Source organism: Etheostoma cragini, chromosome 23 (assembly GCF_013103735.1).
Source record: "Etheostoma cragini isolate CJK2018 chromosome 23, CSU_Ecrag_1.0, whole genome shotgun sequence".
NCBI lineage: Eukaryota > Metazoa > Chordata > Actinopteri > Perciformes > Percidae > Etheostoma > Etheostoma cragini.
Genome location: NC_048429.1, coordinates 13439914 through 13457844, shown reverse-complemented (window position 1 = coordinate 13457844; position 17931 = coordinate 13439914). Strand labels below are relative to the sequence as shown.

At 40.7% G+C, this 17931-nt stretch overlaps 1 protein-coding gene across 2 annotated transcripts in view; it reads left to right on the top strand.

Moving 5' to 3' along the window:
* The window catches only part of LOC117938964 (proton myo-inositol cotransporter-like), a 64029-nt gene that overhangs the window by 5022 nt on the left and 41076 nt on the right, over positions 1 to 17931 (top strand). For both annotated transcript variants that reach the window (XM_034863964.1, XM_034863963.1), the window contains 2 exons: positions 3963 to 4122; positions 5095 to 5297. In XM_034863964.1, the coding sequence (XP_034719855.1) occupies positions 3963 to 4122; positions 5095 to 5297 (363 nt within the window). The remainder of the gene's footprint in view (positions 1 to 3962; positions 4123 to 5094; positions 5298 to 17931) is intronic.

Genomic DNA, 17931 nt, shown 5'->3' with positions numbered 1-17931 from the left:
TACTACATCACAGTGATGGAAGGTCTAATGAAGTATCTCCCTCGTACTCTGATCAAGCAAGTCAGTCCCGAGCTTTGTACTCCGTGCCTAGAAGCTGTCTTCACAAGACCAGACAGTTTCTTTGTTTAACTTTGCTGAACTGCTTTGAGGCTGAGCCCAACCCAACAATGACTTTATGAGAGTGTGTTTGTGTGTATATGTGTGTGTGCGTGTGCGCGTGTGCGCGTGTGCGTGTGTGCGTGTGTGTGCGTGTGTGTGTGTGTGTGTGTGTGTGTGTGTGTGTGTGTGTGTGTGCGTGTGCGCGTGTGTTTGTTTGGATTACAGAGAGCTGGGAGCTGTCCCCTGGTGCTGAAAGGAGAGCTCATTAACTAGAAAGGGAACACATTGCAGATGTGTTTGTAAGGGATTCAAATCCAAGCATGTGAAGAAACCTGGCCTTTGGTTAAGCTTAGCTTGTTTTTTGTGCAGTTTCAGTTGCAGTGGGAAACTTTAGAGGAATATGAATACTTGAGATTGCTTTGCTTGTATCAAAATAATGTCACTTGACTCCAGATATGTCTTCTATGCAATACTGATGTAGGACAAGAGCGACTCAAGTTGAATTTTTTTCTTATTTCTTAGCTCTCACTATGAAGCAGGTATTTCTCATGAAAATTCAATTGTACATTGGAAGTGTTAGCCAACGTCAACATTTATTTTAGATTCATCACAATCATCAGCATTAGACACTGTTTTTTTTAACCTAGGTCTTAATCTCATAATTGTGGTCACTCCAACTATGGGTCATGCAAACTTTTACTTTTAACTTTAACTTCGGGATATTCGGCAGCGGTGCAATAACGGACTGAATGGCTTGGCTTGCATCTTATTGCCCCGCCATTACGGAACTACGACTCTAGACCACAGCCTCAACGTCATTGTTCTCAGCCACTCCCTCTGTTCGCTGATTGGACCGCCAAATATTTGGATGGAGAAAGCCCAACACTAAACTACGAACCCAGACGTAGTACCTCTATGCGTAGTACTAAAGGGAATTGAAAATTGAGCTTAAGCACATCAATCCCTTTCAACACTTCCACTGACAGTAGCCACGGAAAATACCCCCCTGAATTAACTATTGTAGCCTATGGATTGCAAACTTTGCACTTGGCACCTCTCTTGTAGAAATTTGGGAAATGTGACTCAGCTAAACAATATATATCGGGAAAAACAGCACACGCCACCTAGTGGCCACCTGCACCTCTTAGAAAGTTTTTCTAAGAAACGTTATTAACAAAATTATGCTTCTCTCGAAAAGTACACACAGACATGAGACCCCTGAATAAGCTATTTTCCTAACTGTATAGGGATATACTTAATTTTCCTTTATGCTACAGTAAAAGAAATACGGAGAAGACATAACATATGTGAAATTATAGTATTAGCAACTCATTTTTAAATCCAATGCAAGATAGGATGACGGAAAAGCTTGTCTCCCAGCTGAAAACATTTAATTTCAGACTGTCAATAAGCCAAAGCAAATGTGTACAGTATTTGACCTTTTTACCGGCCTGTAATGGTATTACCTTTAATGGGCTGTGACATAATTATTTCCCCTGTCACCACCTCCAGCAAGACGTGAAATGGAAATGATCCATTACTCAGTAAATACATCAACATCAGCTGCAGTATCTCACTCATAGGCATATGGGCTGTGTGCTGCAGCGGGCGTGGCTTGGACGAAGACAAGCTGGTGATACATATGGCTGATATAATTAAAACAGGGGAACATGGAGTAAAACCAGCATGAGGGAGGATGAAGAAGTCCGGCTGTGTGAGGTGAATACAGAAGACTTGTTTGTGTTAGGTGTGTTAAAATCTGTACATATTGTACTGTATTTATCCTCTCTGTGTGTGTGTGCATCTGTATAATGCCATTTGAGTATCCAAACTTATTGTGCAAACACACAGATAGAATACAGCTGTTGCTGTTAGAAAGGAGCCAAAACAGATTTGATAGCATTTGGTGATTGCTTCCCCCGCCTGTGAACCGCTCTGCAGATTGGCATGAAATCTGCCAGCTGCTCCACGTGTTTAATCATCACACTCAAACTTTAAACTTCTTCTAATATAATATACCAGTCTTTAACATGCTGGAACGAACTGCAATTAACAATACAATATAGCATTCATTTATTTTTTTGACAAAGAATTCTAGAGCAAAGGCCACTTAACATCCTTCAGCCGCATGTTGTCGCCGTCGTCAGCGAATGGAGTTTGCTTCATCGCCAAGGAGATGATACAGGTGACCTAAGTATGGTATTCCAGTGAAATGATAACAGGTGGTTGTATTTGGGGAAGGGGGGTATTGTGACCCATGGCATGAGTACACTGCAATTACTTCCTGAAAGGAGTTGTTTTAAAGGTCCTGCCTCTAATTTAACCTATAGCATAGGGGTTAGTTTTTTTTCTTTCTTCTTGTGTCCGTCTTGCAACAGCATCTATCAAAAGGTTATGAATGGATTTCCATTAAATTGGCCTGAGCAGACAGGCCAAAGAGCTGTTAATTAGATTTCAGTGGTAATCTGGATCTCGGATTTCCGCCCTCAGATGATATTCCTTTATTTTTAGCAATAGCTAAGATGTAGACTAGACTCCAAAGCCGTAGGTTTCATTCAAAGTTCAATACATTAATATGAATCAAAAGACACAACTGATTCCTCTAGGTGTTAACAGCAGGCTAGAGAAAAAGCTGTCTTGGCGGCGTCTACGAGTGCCTCTCCTGTAATTACTTGACGCTGAACAGAAGGCCAGGCAGATACTTGACCACGGGGCTTTCAACCAATACTGTTATTTTGTTTTGTAGTACACTCGTGGAAGAAAGAGTATTTGTTTTTTAGTAAATGTTCTGATGTTGTGTACTCCTTCAAGAAAAGTTACTTTGTGCTTTCAAATGCTGATGACGGTGATTCCTTTCACACTCTTGTGTAAAAATAAGGAATAAAAAATAAAGCTAACAAAAAAGAAGTACATCCTCCTCACTCTTGGTTATCGATTCCTCTTCCCAGAGCTGCCACAGTGTGGTGCCCGCTTGTAGACTGGTTTCTCAGCAAAGTGGTTGCCATGGCAACAGGTAGCCATGTAGTCGTGGCAGGCGTTGAGGGCAGGGTGATGACAGGAGGGGAGAGGGAGAGGTGATGGAGGGGGGGTTTGGAGGGGGGGGGGGTGTAGAAAGCATTGGGAGACTATTATTAGAGCTGATCGGGAACCAGCTGCAGAAAGCTGCGGTCTCATGGCACCTTGTCAGATAGGCAAACACACACTGTGTGTGTGTGTGTGTGTGTGTGTGTGTTTGTGTGTCCGTGTGTGTGTGTCTGTGTGTGTGTGTCCGTGTGTGTCCGTGCCCAGTATTTATTTGTACAGTAAAGTATTTGTTTGGTTCACCTCTTGTCCACATGAAATCAGTGTTGCTGTTGATTTCAGGGTTAAAGGTCAGAGTTATTCAACTAATTCATTACAGACAGAAGAGATTATTGACATTTTTTTAATAATGATATTATCCCCACTGACTTTTAAAACACGTTTTGCTTTTGCTTGGGGACCAGAGGGTGGCTGGTTGAAATCCAGCACGTTATGGGGTCTTAGCTGGAGAAGTGACAGTTGAGCAAGCCACTGCTCTGTGCCAGCTCCATCATTCTGAACACAACTGATGCGTGTCTATGCGTTTTTTATTATTATTTAAAGTGTTTAGCTGAAGAAAACTGCCCTGTTTTCTGTTTTAGATAATGTTCAGGTCAGTTGATTGGTTATTGTTAGCATAAGGCTTTTGTCACGGTTTAGCTTATAACCCTGCCTTAATTTTTTATGTATTCCATACAAATAAGTCCTTTTCATACAGAGTAAATCTGCATTTCCTTGAGGACAGGCGACATCTGAACCTCCTGCTAACCGTTGCTTCTCCCTCTCCCTTCCCCACTGTGTAGGAATCGCCTCTATGACTGTGCCAGTGTACATTGCTGAGGCCTCTCCGCCCCACCTGAGGGGTCAGCTGGTGACGGTTAACACCCTCTTCATCACCGGTGGACAGTTCACCGCCAGCCTCGTCGACGGCGCCTTCAGCTACCTGCACCACGATGGGTGGAGGTCAGACACCCGAGATACGCACCTCACACATGCTCAAATAAAAGCAGGAATAACATAAAATGGATTCTTTTATGTCTGCATAAGTAGACTTTAGGGACTTTTCAAAGGATTCCCATCTCCCCGTGTGATGGTCATATAGTCAAATAGGATAGTACTCTTTTCTTTGGGTTCTTATCACATAAAATGCCAGAAAAAGTTGGGTTGGCTGCTCAAACCTTCCTTCTAAATGTCAACACATATACAAGTCTGCCCTAGCATTTGCTGGGGGCAACCGTGCAGTTTCTTTGAAAGATACAGTATAACTCTTTCTCTGTCCTTTATCTTTTATATTTTATCATCTTTACTCTTGTTTTGCTTCTGTTTGCATATTTCCCTGCTGTCACACTGAATGCAGATTTGAAGCCTCCGGGGTGTGTGAATGTTTGAACTGTGTGCTACTTTAGATAATAATCGTCCCTGCAGTTCTGATGGAGATAGCAGAGATCCTTTAGAAGCCCCTAGATTGCGGTAATTCATACATGATAATGGCTTTTTGGAGACACTTATTTGGTTTATTTAGAATGAATGTTGTCTAATTATCTTCTTTGCCTGCGCAGATCCAGAGCGATAAAGCTCACCGTTTTCCCCTCATTCCCCTCTTGTAGTGTACCCCCTTATGTTTTGCTTAATGTAAATGCTCAAGTTATTTTTAAGTCGGAGAGTCTGCATAAAGCCTTGACATCTCCCCCGGTGTTTTATTTTACAGAAATAAACTCAACCACCTGATGCTTAAAGGCAAATTACTAAACAAACTGAATATGTGGACAACATTATAGCAGCCTATTTTTGTAACTAATGTCAAAGGAATTGAAATGTGCATGGCATGCAAAGCTTTCCAAAGTTGCCATTAGCCAAGAAATATAAAATATGTAGCTTCTGTGATCGTAATTAGATTACTCACTCCATGCATCCCCTCCCTGCCTGCCTGTCCAGGTACATGTTGGGTCTGTCGGTGCTTCCCGCCGTGCTCCAGTTTGTGGGATTCCTGTTCCTTCCGGAGAGCCCTCGCTGGTTAATCCAGCACGGGCTGACCCAGAAGGCGCGCCGCGTGCTCAGTCATATCCGAGGAAACCAGAACATCGACGAGGAGTACGACAGCATCAAGAACAGCATCGAAGAGGAGGACAGCGGAGGAGGTAACGGGGGGCAAAAAGGAGAAAGGATTGGGACAAGAGAACAACATATGTTTAGCTTTTTGCGTTATGCTGTAACATCTTGTTAACATTTACTTTACAACAGTACCTATACAGGCATCCATGCAGGGAATGGCTGTGCATTTTTGTCAAATTTCAATTCTTTGCTTATCTCAACAGCTACAGTACAGTGTCAAAGGCCTATTGTGGATTCAAAAACGTTTGGACGTACAATATACGTAGGTCAAGTATCAGTATCTTAGGCCCTGTTGTTCAGTCCTGGCAACAAAGGGCAACTACCGTTTTTTTTTCTCCAACCTGGACCCTATTTTTCTATGTTTTTGTGCCTAAGTGATTGATGGGAACAGGGGGGGCAAGTGTCAGATCTGTGCAAAGCACCAGGACAAAAACGCTAAAACATCACAGACAGTATGACAACAACATCCAAAACACAAGATTCACTCTTAACAGTTTCCGTAAAATGAGAAATACAAAAATGGCCAGAATACACAGAGCTACCTAAACAGTAGCCCAGACGTGGTGGAGAAAAAGCCAGCCAATGAGTGTGTAGTTCCGCTTACACAGAGGACGTCAGTTGGCCCAAGACACATTCACGTACCCACCGCTAAAAGGAGGTGTTTGCAGACCACATCTAAAAGTGGTCTGAGCGATCGGATCTCAATGCGTCTTCGACGTGTTCACACCTGGATTTAGAGCTGTCCTCTTGTGATTGGTTCACCCGAGGCGCATGTTAATACCAGGTCTGAACAGGGCCTTAGCTCCGGTGTGGTTGAAAGGAATACCACTTGCTATTCAATTTGACCAAGAAAATACAAACCAAAGTGTCAGTAGTTCAATGCAAAAGAGGTGTAGTAATATTAAAACTGAATTATCACCTTTGAGCGCAATAACGCCTGTGTGGCATAATCGTTTCAAGACATTTCTTTGGTGTAGAGGTAACTGCTACAGGTCAGAGATACCTCGTCATCTTTACACAGGCTTTCTTAGGCGCCGCAACAATAGACGACCTCCTGCAAGGACTCCAAAGACCAAGAGTGCTGTGGGCATTGAGGGATGATTGGAAATATGTTTGAAAGGGACTGGCTAATTCTTGCACTCATTTTATTACCACCTGACACAGCTGGCAGAGTCTTAACCCTAAGCCTTGAAGGCAGCAGCAATCCTTTTTTAGTGACTTTGATGACCTCCTCTGTGAGGCTGATTAGAGAGTTCATGCTCCCCTCCTGCTAGTCCTTCCTACTGAAGGAACAAAAAGTAATTCAGTTGCTCTGTAGCATTCCCTTGACTCATGGGGCAATGATGGCGACCTGCCAATCAAACAACGCGAGCCTCACTGTGGTGTTTTTCTCTGGATTTTGACCGTAGCGCGTAGCTCTTTTGTCCTTTTGGTGGCTTTTGTGATGTAGTGAATACAGTGAATGTTTCCTCCCGCATGCAACAACGGGTACAAAGAGCTGTATATCGCTGAAGCTTTCATGAACCGGATGTACATGAGGTTGAATCCTTTGGTGACAGGCAAGCCATTCAGCTATCACCAAAGTAAACTTGTGCTGTTAATAGAGATCTCTGGTAGAAATGCAACCAAACAGAGAATGGAGGTAAATGTGACTGAGTAGATAAGAAAATACTTTGTTCTTCATGGTCAATTATTGTGTGAGCTGACCTTTTCTTCACCACTCAGATGCGGCTGTTTGGTACAAGGCTGCCAGCGTGAGCGGACAGTATTGAACCAGGTTGTCAGAATGAGGCAGATATTACAGCTTTATTCGCTTATACGGCTGTTTCGTGACATACCTCCTGACAATCATGATGTTGTCTATATTTCAGAGGCTGTGTGTGTGGTACATTCCGGTCTGATGCTACAATTCTTCCCACTACCTGTGATCTCTTTTTAATCCTTACTCAAACAAGTCAAAGACACATATACACACGGGCACACATTGCTGCAGTGATGTTAATTTTAATCCGATCCCATAAACAGTAACTTTCACTGTTGCTGTCTTCAATCAACATTCTAGTTATTTTATTTTTATGGGTTAGCATTAGGGCTGCACAATTCTGTGAAAAATATGAATCACGATTCTTTTGCTTGGAATTGATATCCAGATTCTCTGCCACAATGTTTTTGACCACAACAAAACAAATTGACAGAAACAAACAGATTTTTTTTTCGCCCCTGAAGCGCATTGCACATAACCACAAGAACGTAAACAAAGAGGCTTCAATGAAGAGAAGGGAGAGCATCGCTGTGCTTGGGAGTATACCGTCTATGTTTAAAACTCACAGAGGAAAGTAGTAGTGTTTGTGATGAAGTTGGCTCGTAAAATTAAATAAGAATCAAAGTCATTAAAAAAACTTGAAAAAAAGAAGAAAAAAAAATCTAAGTTATTTAAAAATTAAATTGTGAACAGGGTGAATCGAGATTGTGATTTTATAACGATTTATCGTGCAGGCCTAGTTAGCATAGCCTTCATGTTCATGTTAAATAAGCCATTCAAATAACAATAAAGCAAACAACATCTAAAATCAGAAACGCACCCTGAATGTCACTAGCGATATCAGCGTTTCGATTTTGATTTGGTGAACCAACACCAGCCAAACTTGGAGTCTTTGTCCAGTCCCCAATGGCTGCTCTGCAAATGCAAATGAGTGTGCACGTCCCTTCGGGGAAAATTCTCTTTACCGGAGCCAAGGTACTGCTGCCATCTGAACGAGGACCAGACGAGGACATGTCCAGGGGGTGTTAGAGGAAGCGCGGCAGACCAACTGCTAGTTTAGTCTTCTGCCAACCCTCGCTCAGCCATTCTCATATAATTGCCACTATATAACAGCATCTGAATTAAATAAATCATAAATACTTGTAAAGGTTACTGTATGAAGCCGGTCCATGTGTGGGGCTGTCTGATAGGAGGGGCTGGACGGAGAGCGGAGAGAGAGAGAAAGCAGCAGGAGGAGAAGGTCTCACTCTATTTCAAATTCTGGCGTTGTTTTAAATTCTGCTTCCCGTAGCATAAATGAGCTAACTACCTAAAGCTTATAAAATGAAAGCACCAGTTAGTCGTTTCAGTCAGCAAATTTGTTGTTTGATGGAAGGATCTTTGTAAACTTGGAAGCTCTTACTGTAAAAGCTGTCTGGCCAAAATATGTTTTCTTCCCTGTGACAACAATATCTCATATTGTTGAGCTGGATTTATCTATCCTTAACATTTTTATATCTAGGAAGTAAAATAATGCTAGACTTTTGCTACAACATGTCTTCCTTCGAGCAGAGTCAGGTGAAATTGGAAATTGCTATGGTTTCTATCCTCAAAGTACACAACCACCTAAACCCAGAAATATTGTTCAATTTTCGTCCGTGCTAATTTAAATTAAAGAAAAGCAAAAAATAGAAACAAACTCAAGTAAGACAACAACGTTTCTAAAAGTCTAATTTTGAAGGAAGAAATGCAGTCAGAGCGAAATTCATCCAACTATGTAAATGAAGCTTCAGATTCTAAATGGCCATGATCTTACTGCATGGCCCACTTTTTCAGTTTAAGTGGGTATGTAAGACATTTTCAAATTGTTTCAATTAGTCAAATTTCTCAGCAAAAATCTGTGTGTCGGACTAACATGTGTTAGAAACTATTGAACTTTGTGAGGAATCGGGCAGAAATGGGAGACACAACATGACACGACATGATTTGACCTTTTATAATTTACTTCCACCTTTCAGCAGAACAGAAGTTCAGATATTAACGTGTACTCAGTTCTGCAATACTGCTGCTTTCAGTATTCTGCTTAAATACAGCAAATTAAAAACATAGACAGAAAAAAATTACAGTTACATTTAGTTTCCCGCTGATCTACTTCTCTATCAATTTGTCTTTGTTGCCCTTTAGAGCACTCGTTAAGTCTGTTACGCTGCAGCCGATGATTCTCAGAGGAGAAACCTGGTTTAGTCACCAAACCCCAGGATGAACGCTTTTTCTCTAAAAAAGATCTGAAATACACCTCGCGCTGTTGGCCACTTGCTCTTCTAACTTGTGTTCAGTGGCTCATGACTCCTGTAAAGATTTATACATGTTTACCTGTAGCCTTGGAGTGTGTGTGTGTGTGTGTGTGTGTGTGTGTGTGTGTGTGTGTGTGTGTGTGTGTGTGTGTGTGTGTGTGTGTGTGTGTGTGTGTGTGTGTGTGTGTGTGTGTGTGTGTGTGTGTGTGTGTTTTCTCACCTGGAAAAACAAAGACACATCGTCCCTTTTTGCTATTTTCGACAGGTTGGTTACCATGGAAACAACACTTCTTAATCCCCTTTTCTTACCTCAGTCATCACAGTGATTATATTGTGTATAAACCTTTTCTCCCTGCCTCTCCTTCTCTCTCTGACTCTCTCTCTCTCTCTCTCTCACACACACACCCCATGATTTTCTTAAGGTGCAAATGACCAGTTAGTCAAAAGCTGATATTGACAGGATTTTTTTTTTTTACACATAGCTATCATCACCTCCTGTGTCAAGTCTGTGTTTCATATTTATAGCACATCTTTTATGCATAACAATTTTGAAATGTATACTGCATGATATACTATATGTAGTGTACTGTATGAATATATAATGTAAGATTATGAAGAGCCTTTGTGTATTTTTATCCTCAGTGCTAAATTCAGTCACAAAAATCAAGTTTATCTTCAATGTTTCTTGCTGATATAAATATGTTGGTTTCTTTTGACTGCCTTATCTTGAAGGTGGTTATTACCAATAGAAAATATTGAGTCTACGATGTAGACTACTTATTTGGTACTTTAACGTCAGGCTTATGTGAAAAGAAGCATATAGAGACTTACTTACTTCCTCTTTTCAAACTTGCTCAGAAATGTGACAATGATATGGTGTCAGTCCCAAGTCAATGGGCCCTTGATTACCATCTTTTCAGCCTGAGCGGGGCGGAGGGGAGAGAAGGTGGGGTTGGGGTTGGAATAGAGAGGAGGGGGCAGGAGAGGTTGAAGACAACGAAAAAGTGAAGGGGAAAATCGAGATGTCAGGGCAGCAATTATGATGGAGAAGCCGTGTTGTAGCAATATTGCAAGCCAGTTCTGTCAGCCGGTACCGATTGCTGTTCTTCATGAGAAACTTCATAATGCATTGTATTGAACACATTGATTTCTGCAGAGGGCTTGTTCATAACAATTATTGTTCCTTCCAACACTGAGAAGACCCAGATGTAACCTTACAAAAACAAAGGTCATAAATGGGCTTTTGAGTGATGAAGGCATGAGTAGACCACTTCGTCTACAGCTACATAACATGGAAAATGCTCTATCTATCTGTATATCTATCTATCTCTCTGTCTGTCTGTCTGTCTGTCTGTCTATCTGTCTATCTGTCTATCTATCTATCTATCTATCTATCTATCTATCTATCTATCTATCTATCTATCTATCTATCTATCTATCTATCTATCTGTCTGTCTGTCTGTCTGTCTGTCTGTCTGTCTGTCTGTCTGTCTGTCTGTCTGTCTGTCTGTCTGTCTGTCTGTCTGTCTGTGTATTTGGCTGTCTGGCTTTAATTTTGGAGAGAGGGAGAGCATTTAGAAGACTAGATGTAGATTTTTTTCCCTATGCTCTTTTAAAGTGATCCACCCAATATCTGTCTCCTGATTATGAAACACTTACTCTCTTTAGACCGCTGTAAAAAGTTGGTTGCTAGCTTCCTCGTTACCCCAGATTGTTGACTGTTTCACAGCTGATGTTTTGACTTTTCTTTCCTAAAAAGCGTAAATGTAACTAATGACATTAACCATGGCCATTAGGTGTTCCTGTGGGCTGTGGCAGTTATCCAGCATGTACAGTACCAGGACCCTTGGGAAAGGTCTAATGTGTGAGATTGCAGTAGCTAAACATATGCATGCAACCTCAACAGCATTGGAGACGTAAAATAGAACCTTTTACAGCTACATTTCAAGACTACGGGTGAGGTGTGTTTTAAATTTAAAACACTAATGTTCTTTTTTTATTTTATTGGGCCATTGAACCAAAAGAGTAAAGTTGCGGGCAATAGAACAATAGGCTGAAGGACACTAAAACGCTTCATGGAGCTGAGGGTTGGGTAATAGTTGTCGTTAGGCTCAGACTTCTTGCATATTACATGTAGTCATTTGGTCCATTGTTAATGAATTAATGCAGCGTTAAAGAAAACCAGATTTGGGGAGCAGTATCCCTTTTAAGGAAAGTTTAGTTTCAGTCTGCTTATTCATCAACTCAGCACACTACAATCATTGCACTTCTGTTACGTCTCGGAAGTGAGTATATCGTAGAAAAATGGATATGGCTTCATAATAACGCTTTAAAAGCAGAGAACATTAAGACTGACTTATTATTTGTGGTCCGAAGCAGTCGTCTTTTATTTTGACCCATGCTTGTTTTTTATCTGTTTCTAAGTAATTGAATGTTATACTGTGTTAGCCATCAACAAATGTGCTGCATTTCTAAATTATTAACTTTATGCAATTATAATCACTACTTATTCTTACAAACACACAGGCACAAACACGGTGCACACACATCTGATGGATGTCAATAGGGACTTTTAGCATCTGCCTCCATCACAGTCCTAATTTCCCCACTAATCATTAATAATTCAGGATATTTGAACATTTTATGAAAATCCATTGCTGCCATAGGGCTGTTTAAATCCACCAGGAAGTCATAATGAGACCCTGGCTTCATACGGAGGAGAAAGTGTTTGGAGTCTCTTTAGTATCTTAAATTGAAGCAGGACCTGTCCGTTTTAAAAGCACATTTATAGATTTCATTATTGGTCAAAATGTAATGTAATTAAAGGTTTGAGGCCTTTATTTTTGTAAAGTCAACTAGTTACAAAGTAGCCGTCCAAGCATCACTATTCAGTGACGTAGGCCGGGTTCACTGCTCCGATGTGGAATCAGACTTAATTACGTCTAAACATGCTAGAGGCATTGTCTTCACTGCTAATCTACTTTTCAGTAAATATTCTTTCTGCTCTAGTGCTTTACATCCTTGTTACACTATAACACACCCAAATGGGCTTCCTGACAAATATGCTCAGACGGGTAATACGAACAAATATTTTGAAATAAGGCTATTGGAAATTACACATTTCTTCCCTTGTTGTCATCAGTTTGAACAGCAATGAGCCGATGGTGCGTGCAGCAGGGTGGAGTGCAGGGAAATGAGACCAAAACTGGGATACTATTATGGAGGATGCATTAGTGGAGGATGCATTAGTAGAAGATGCAAAGCAAGGCAAGCTGCTCCTGATGAAAGCAGAGAGGGGAGATAAGGGAATTGTCTTTCTCTTTTCTTCAGTAATTGGTTTCTATTGAGGCCTACTTGTAAGTCCCAAAACAAAAGTACTGAATCCGTCCAACTCCTGATTCAACATTGCAATAATGTTGCTCATTATCAAGTGACTATTCATCAGCTGCAGAAGTTAATTGAACTTCTTCATATTAGCAAGCATTTTGTAAGTGTTTTTTTTTTTTTGTTGAAAAATCCATACACTCGATGAGCATGGGGATTTCTTTTTTCACTAAATCAATAGGAATAACTTACTGATTAAACACAGAGAATGAATGCCTCTGGTATTTGCATTTTTTAACTAGAAGGGCACTTAGAGAGAGCAGACCTCTGCCATGGCCTATCTCACAATGTTAACAAAAGTGAAAAATAATTTGTGTATGTGCCCTGTGACTCTGATCCACTTAAACGTTTAAATTTAAACTTAATTTTAAGTTCTTCCTTGGCCCATGCTACACCCTTCCACCAAGTTTCATGAGATTCAGGCCAGTAGCTTTTCCGTAGTCCTGCTAACAACCAAACAAACAAACCAACAAACTGGGCAGAGGTAATAAAAAATAAGTTTAACAAAAAACAAACCACATAATCCATAAGTCTTAACTCTGTTGCATTACAACAAGAGGAAGACACCACTATGTCAAGAGGGAAAGTGAAGGTGTCATAATTAGAGCCCGACCAATATTTTTGGTTATTGGTTATATAACGTATATTTGAAAAATAAATCCAGGAAAGCATTACAAAACAAACAGATTAGTCATTTGTAGTTATTTATGAGTTCTTACTAAAATAATGGTCCTAATTTGTTTTATTGTCACAATAGAACAGAGGAACATCAAAATATATTAAAGTTCTGATAAAGAAAATGTATAAAAATAAAATAAGTTAAGATATGAAATTTAAACTCCTTTAATAAAAACACAATAACAAAAAAATGAACAGTGTTGCCAGCAGGGACGTTGTAGAGCGCCCTCTGGTGGACAAACTATGCAGCGGCAACGCTCGTAACATAGTTGACAGTCCGTTTTTATTTTTTTAAATATTCATTTATCAGAATCATTTCTGATGAATCAATATTTAAATTGGCCATTATAAATGCCGATACCGACAGATCGGAAAATGCCTAAAATCGGCCGGCCGATATATCGGTAGGGCTCTAGTCATGATTGTGGGTGTTCTGTTGTAGTTTTACATATCCTGTTTGTTTTGTAGTCTCTCTGTTCTCCCATGTGTTGTGTTGATTACTTCCTGTCTTTTGGTTTTCCCTCCTTTTGAGATTGTGGGCGTTTCTCAATACCAGGTAAGCAAAGAATGGACTTGTGTTCTTGGGGAGACCGTACTTGCTGGCTGTACCTGGAAGACTGTACTCGCGAGTTCAGAAGCACACAAAACACTGTTGACAGTTTTGAGACGAAGCGCTCTTCCTGTTATTGCGCAACACCCCCAGCATAGAGGGGCGCTGCCAATTTATAGTTAGCTTTGATGTGTGTATTCATAATAAAGCAAGGACGGTCACCCTTCACACCGCCTCGTTGTTTTGTTACGTTTTCATCTAAAGTGCTATTAAGTATCACGGGCCAATAACTGTATAAATAACGACACAACAGCGAGAAGAAAACCTTGTAACATATTTCGGGATTCACTTTTAATTGAAATCAGAAAAAAGAAACATTAAAATAGGTATCAAAATTATAGATGGACTGGGTAACGTTAGCCACTGCCGTTGGTATACTTTACCGAGAAGCAGAAGAGGAGCCTGCGAGTGAGGAGAGCCAGGAGGAGGGGATATATCCTATAACAACAGCGGTAAAAATAGTTTTAAATATCTTACAATTGTGGACCTGGCTTTCCTCTTCCATTGTTGCTGCTGCAGTGGTCTGTCTAAATGTGGGACCAGAGGGGTCTGTGAGCTGACTGACTGACCGACTCGTGAGAGTCATTCCCGGCTGGCGTAGCAAGCTCGCCCGCCGGGGGTTGTGGAGCTTTCAAACTCCGAAGGCTTTTTTAATTCACCATCAATTTTTGTTGAACTGCCTATATTCAAAAACTACACAGCTGATTTTTTGCCTTAAAACATCCCAAAAATAAATTTATTGATTTAGTAATTGACGTAAATTGTGAAAATCTGTGTACCGGAAACCATATGCGCTTTACACCCGAATTGAATGCTGGGATACCTGCCCGGCCAAGTTCACACAAGTCACCATCCCATGTATCCTCGGTAAAATGGGCGTGTCGAGATCACATCCGGGGACTTTAAGCGTTCTTGGCGAAATGCTAACTTGTGTATTGGGTCAGTACTTTGGCCACCAAACATGACGTTTCACAAGAACACAAGTCCATAGAAGAACACATATTGAGAAACGCCCTGTGTGCCCTGCACTGATGTTCACCTGTTCCCCAGCCCTTGTGTCACCTGTCCCTTGTGTAGTCTCTGTGCTTTCTGTGTCTGTTAGCTATTAGCCTTTCTGTATGGTTCATCATTAGCTGTTGTGTGTGGGTACCTTCCAGTGTAAGCTATATTTTGTCAGGTTCAAGACACTTAAACTTACTAAATAATGACGGTCAAAAGCAACAAAACGAGACATAGACGGTAGTTTGCAGTTTATAGACTTTTGCCGCAAAAGGGAAGAGCAGATAAGAGCAGCCTTTCACCACCACTGCCCAAATGATCTTCAACATTCTCTCTGTAGCTCAGTCTTTTTATTACACACACACACAAGGATAAGGAATACAGACATTGGACTGTGGTTATCTATATCATGCTACAAGAATGTCAGTTTCCAAAGTGCAGACAGTTCGAACAATGTGTTCCTTGAGTGCCCTTGAAACTCTGACACTCTGCCACCTAATCTGTTAACCAGCAGAAAACGGGACAAGACAGTTTTTAAATGCACACATAATAATTAAGCAAGAAAGTCACACTACTTAAGAAACTACTTTAAGAAATAAGAAATAAAAGACCTTATCAAATTGAATTCTCTATCATATTTCATGTTCTTCATTTCCCCTTTCCTCGTGTTCCTTGTTTTTTTGGACATTACCAGCTTGCATGTTTTGTAAGTTCTCTCTGTGTTATCATTAACTCATATATATATAACTTAGAGCAGGCGGCAGCAGCCGGGGGCGATGACAAAAAGCTGCGGTAAAGTCAAACATTATCCAGCCGCGATCAGGCGGAACAGGAAGTGACAGAAACACTGTGGTCTGATTGCGAATTAATAAAATGTTATCAGACCCATCAATCGGCTTGCACATAGTATCCAATTGTTTTCAATATAACAGAGTAGCTGACAAAATTCTCTACATGTGATCTGTTGCTGATTTTAATAAACAACAGACAGATTTAGTCTCTCTGACTTCTAACTGTCACTATCAGCCACACAACATGTGGTTTGTAGAGAATAAGCCTTTAAGTACAGACAAATCGCAGTTAAAATCCCTCTGATTCAAAATCAATGAAAAGTTTATTTAAAACGTCATCATGTTGAGTCGATTCTGATGTCAGCATATTAATTATGAACCAAAATGAAAACACAAGAAGTAAAAGAGATTTTGAGTTTATTGGAGACTTTGAGGAGGATTTTGATGTACTGCAACTTTTCAACCTTGAATAATTGTCCCTCTTTGTCAGCTCACAATGGCGGAACAACAAAAGGAGATTTTAAATAGCCCTGCTTTCCCTTTTTTTTTAATTTGAAGGATGCAATCGTGATTGAAATGGAGGGTTTACATACTTTATCACACAGCAGTGTCCCAGTGTTTATGTGCAAGGACAGCAATAAACCTGTGACTCTTCCTCAGATGCTTTATTCAATTGAAATTTGCTTGTTGAAATGCTATCTTTTTGTACAGACCTCAATGAGCCCTTCGTGAAATTAACAAGCCCAGTAATGGTTATGACTCAAATGTTCTAGCCATAAATGTGAGTTCATGAGGTCAGTAAATTATCTTTGGCAAAACTGTTATCCAAATAGGTTTTAATGGGAAACAGCAGAATGAGAAACTCAGATGACTGTTCGCCCACCAATCCTCGTGTGTGTGTGTGTGTGTGTGTGTGTGTGTGTGTGTGTGTGTGTGTGTGTGTGTGTGTGTGTGTGTGTGTGTGTGTGTGTGTGTGTGTGTGTGTGTGTGTGTGTGTGTGTGTGTGTGTGCGTGCGTGCGTGCGTGCGTGCGTGCGTGCGTGCGTGCGTGCGTGCGTGCGTGCGTGCGTGCGTGCGTGCGCCCCTAAGGAAGATCCTTTCCATTTGCATTAGAGCAGGTGTGCAGCTGGGAAGTCATGAATCTCAATAACTCAGTAGATTGATTACCAGCAGACTTCAAAATGTCTCCAGAGATGTCATTACTGCATTAGCAATGGGAATGGATAGATTAATCTGAATCACTCTGTGCGCGTTTTTGTTTGTGTGTGTGTGAGTGTCATAAGTCTGTGAATGTTTGGCAAGGATTCTTCAATCCTTGGAGCCTTCACTTATTTTGACTGTTTTATTATATCTGACTTAAAGCAATAATTAAGCATTAGGTGATTTCCTGAGATAAAGTACATAAGCCAGTCATCAAAGCCTAAAGGCCAGTTAACGCTTCTGCGTTAAATTGATGCCATGGGTACATACATGGGTCCTTACGTAGGTAAGATTTGGACCCTACGCCGTAGCCTGGCGTGCACCTCTCAAAAAATGTAATTCCCCTTACTCGTTTCCTGGTTCTCCTTCTCCATAAACAACATGAAATCAAGCAGAGGGTTAACTTTTCCTGATGTAGATGTCTCACCGTGGTCAGAAAGGTATGGCCTCTAGAGTTGGTACTTGCCCCAAAACTAATCACTGTCACTCTCTCACTTGCTATACCACCCCCACACACACACACACACACATACACTCCCCGCAGAAGCAACGAGCAAGCATTTCCTTTTACTCCAAGCATAAAGGCAACATGGGAAAACCCCATCTGTTACACTGCTTTCTTTAATTGAATTTGCACAGTGACGCCTTTTGTATGTGCTTGTCTTGTATTGTTATACAAAAAAATAAGCATGACCGCAATTTACAAAAAAAAGAAAATAAAACTTACACAGGCTAAACAAAGGAGGTACATATCTGCAAAAAGCTCAATGTTACATGAGCTGAGATTGGGTTTACTTTATTTGAATGATTAATTTATTAGTACAATTATGCATGCTAATTTAACATTTTTTGGAAGCTAGTTTATAGACACAAGTTTTCACCAAAGTACTGTATATTATACACTCACCGGCCACTTTATTAGGTACCCCATGCTAGTAACGGGTTGGACCCCCTTTTGCCTTCA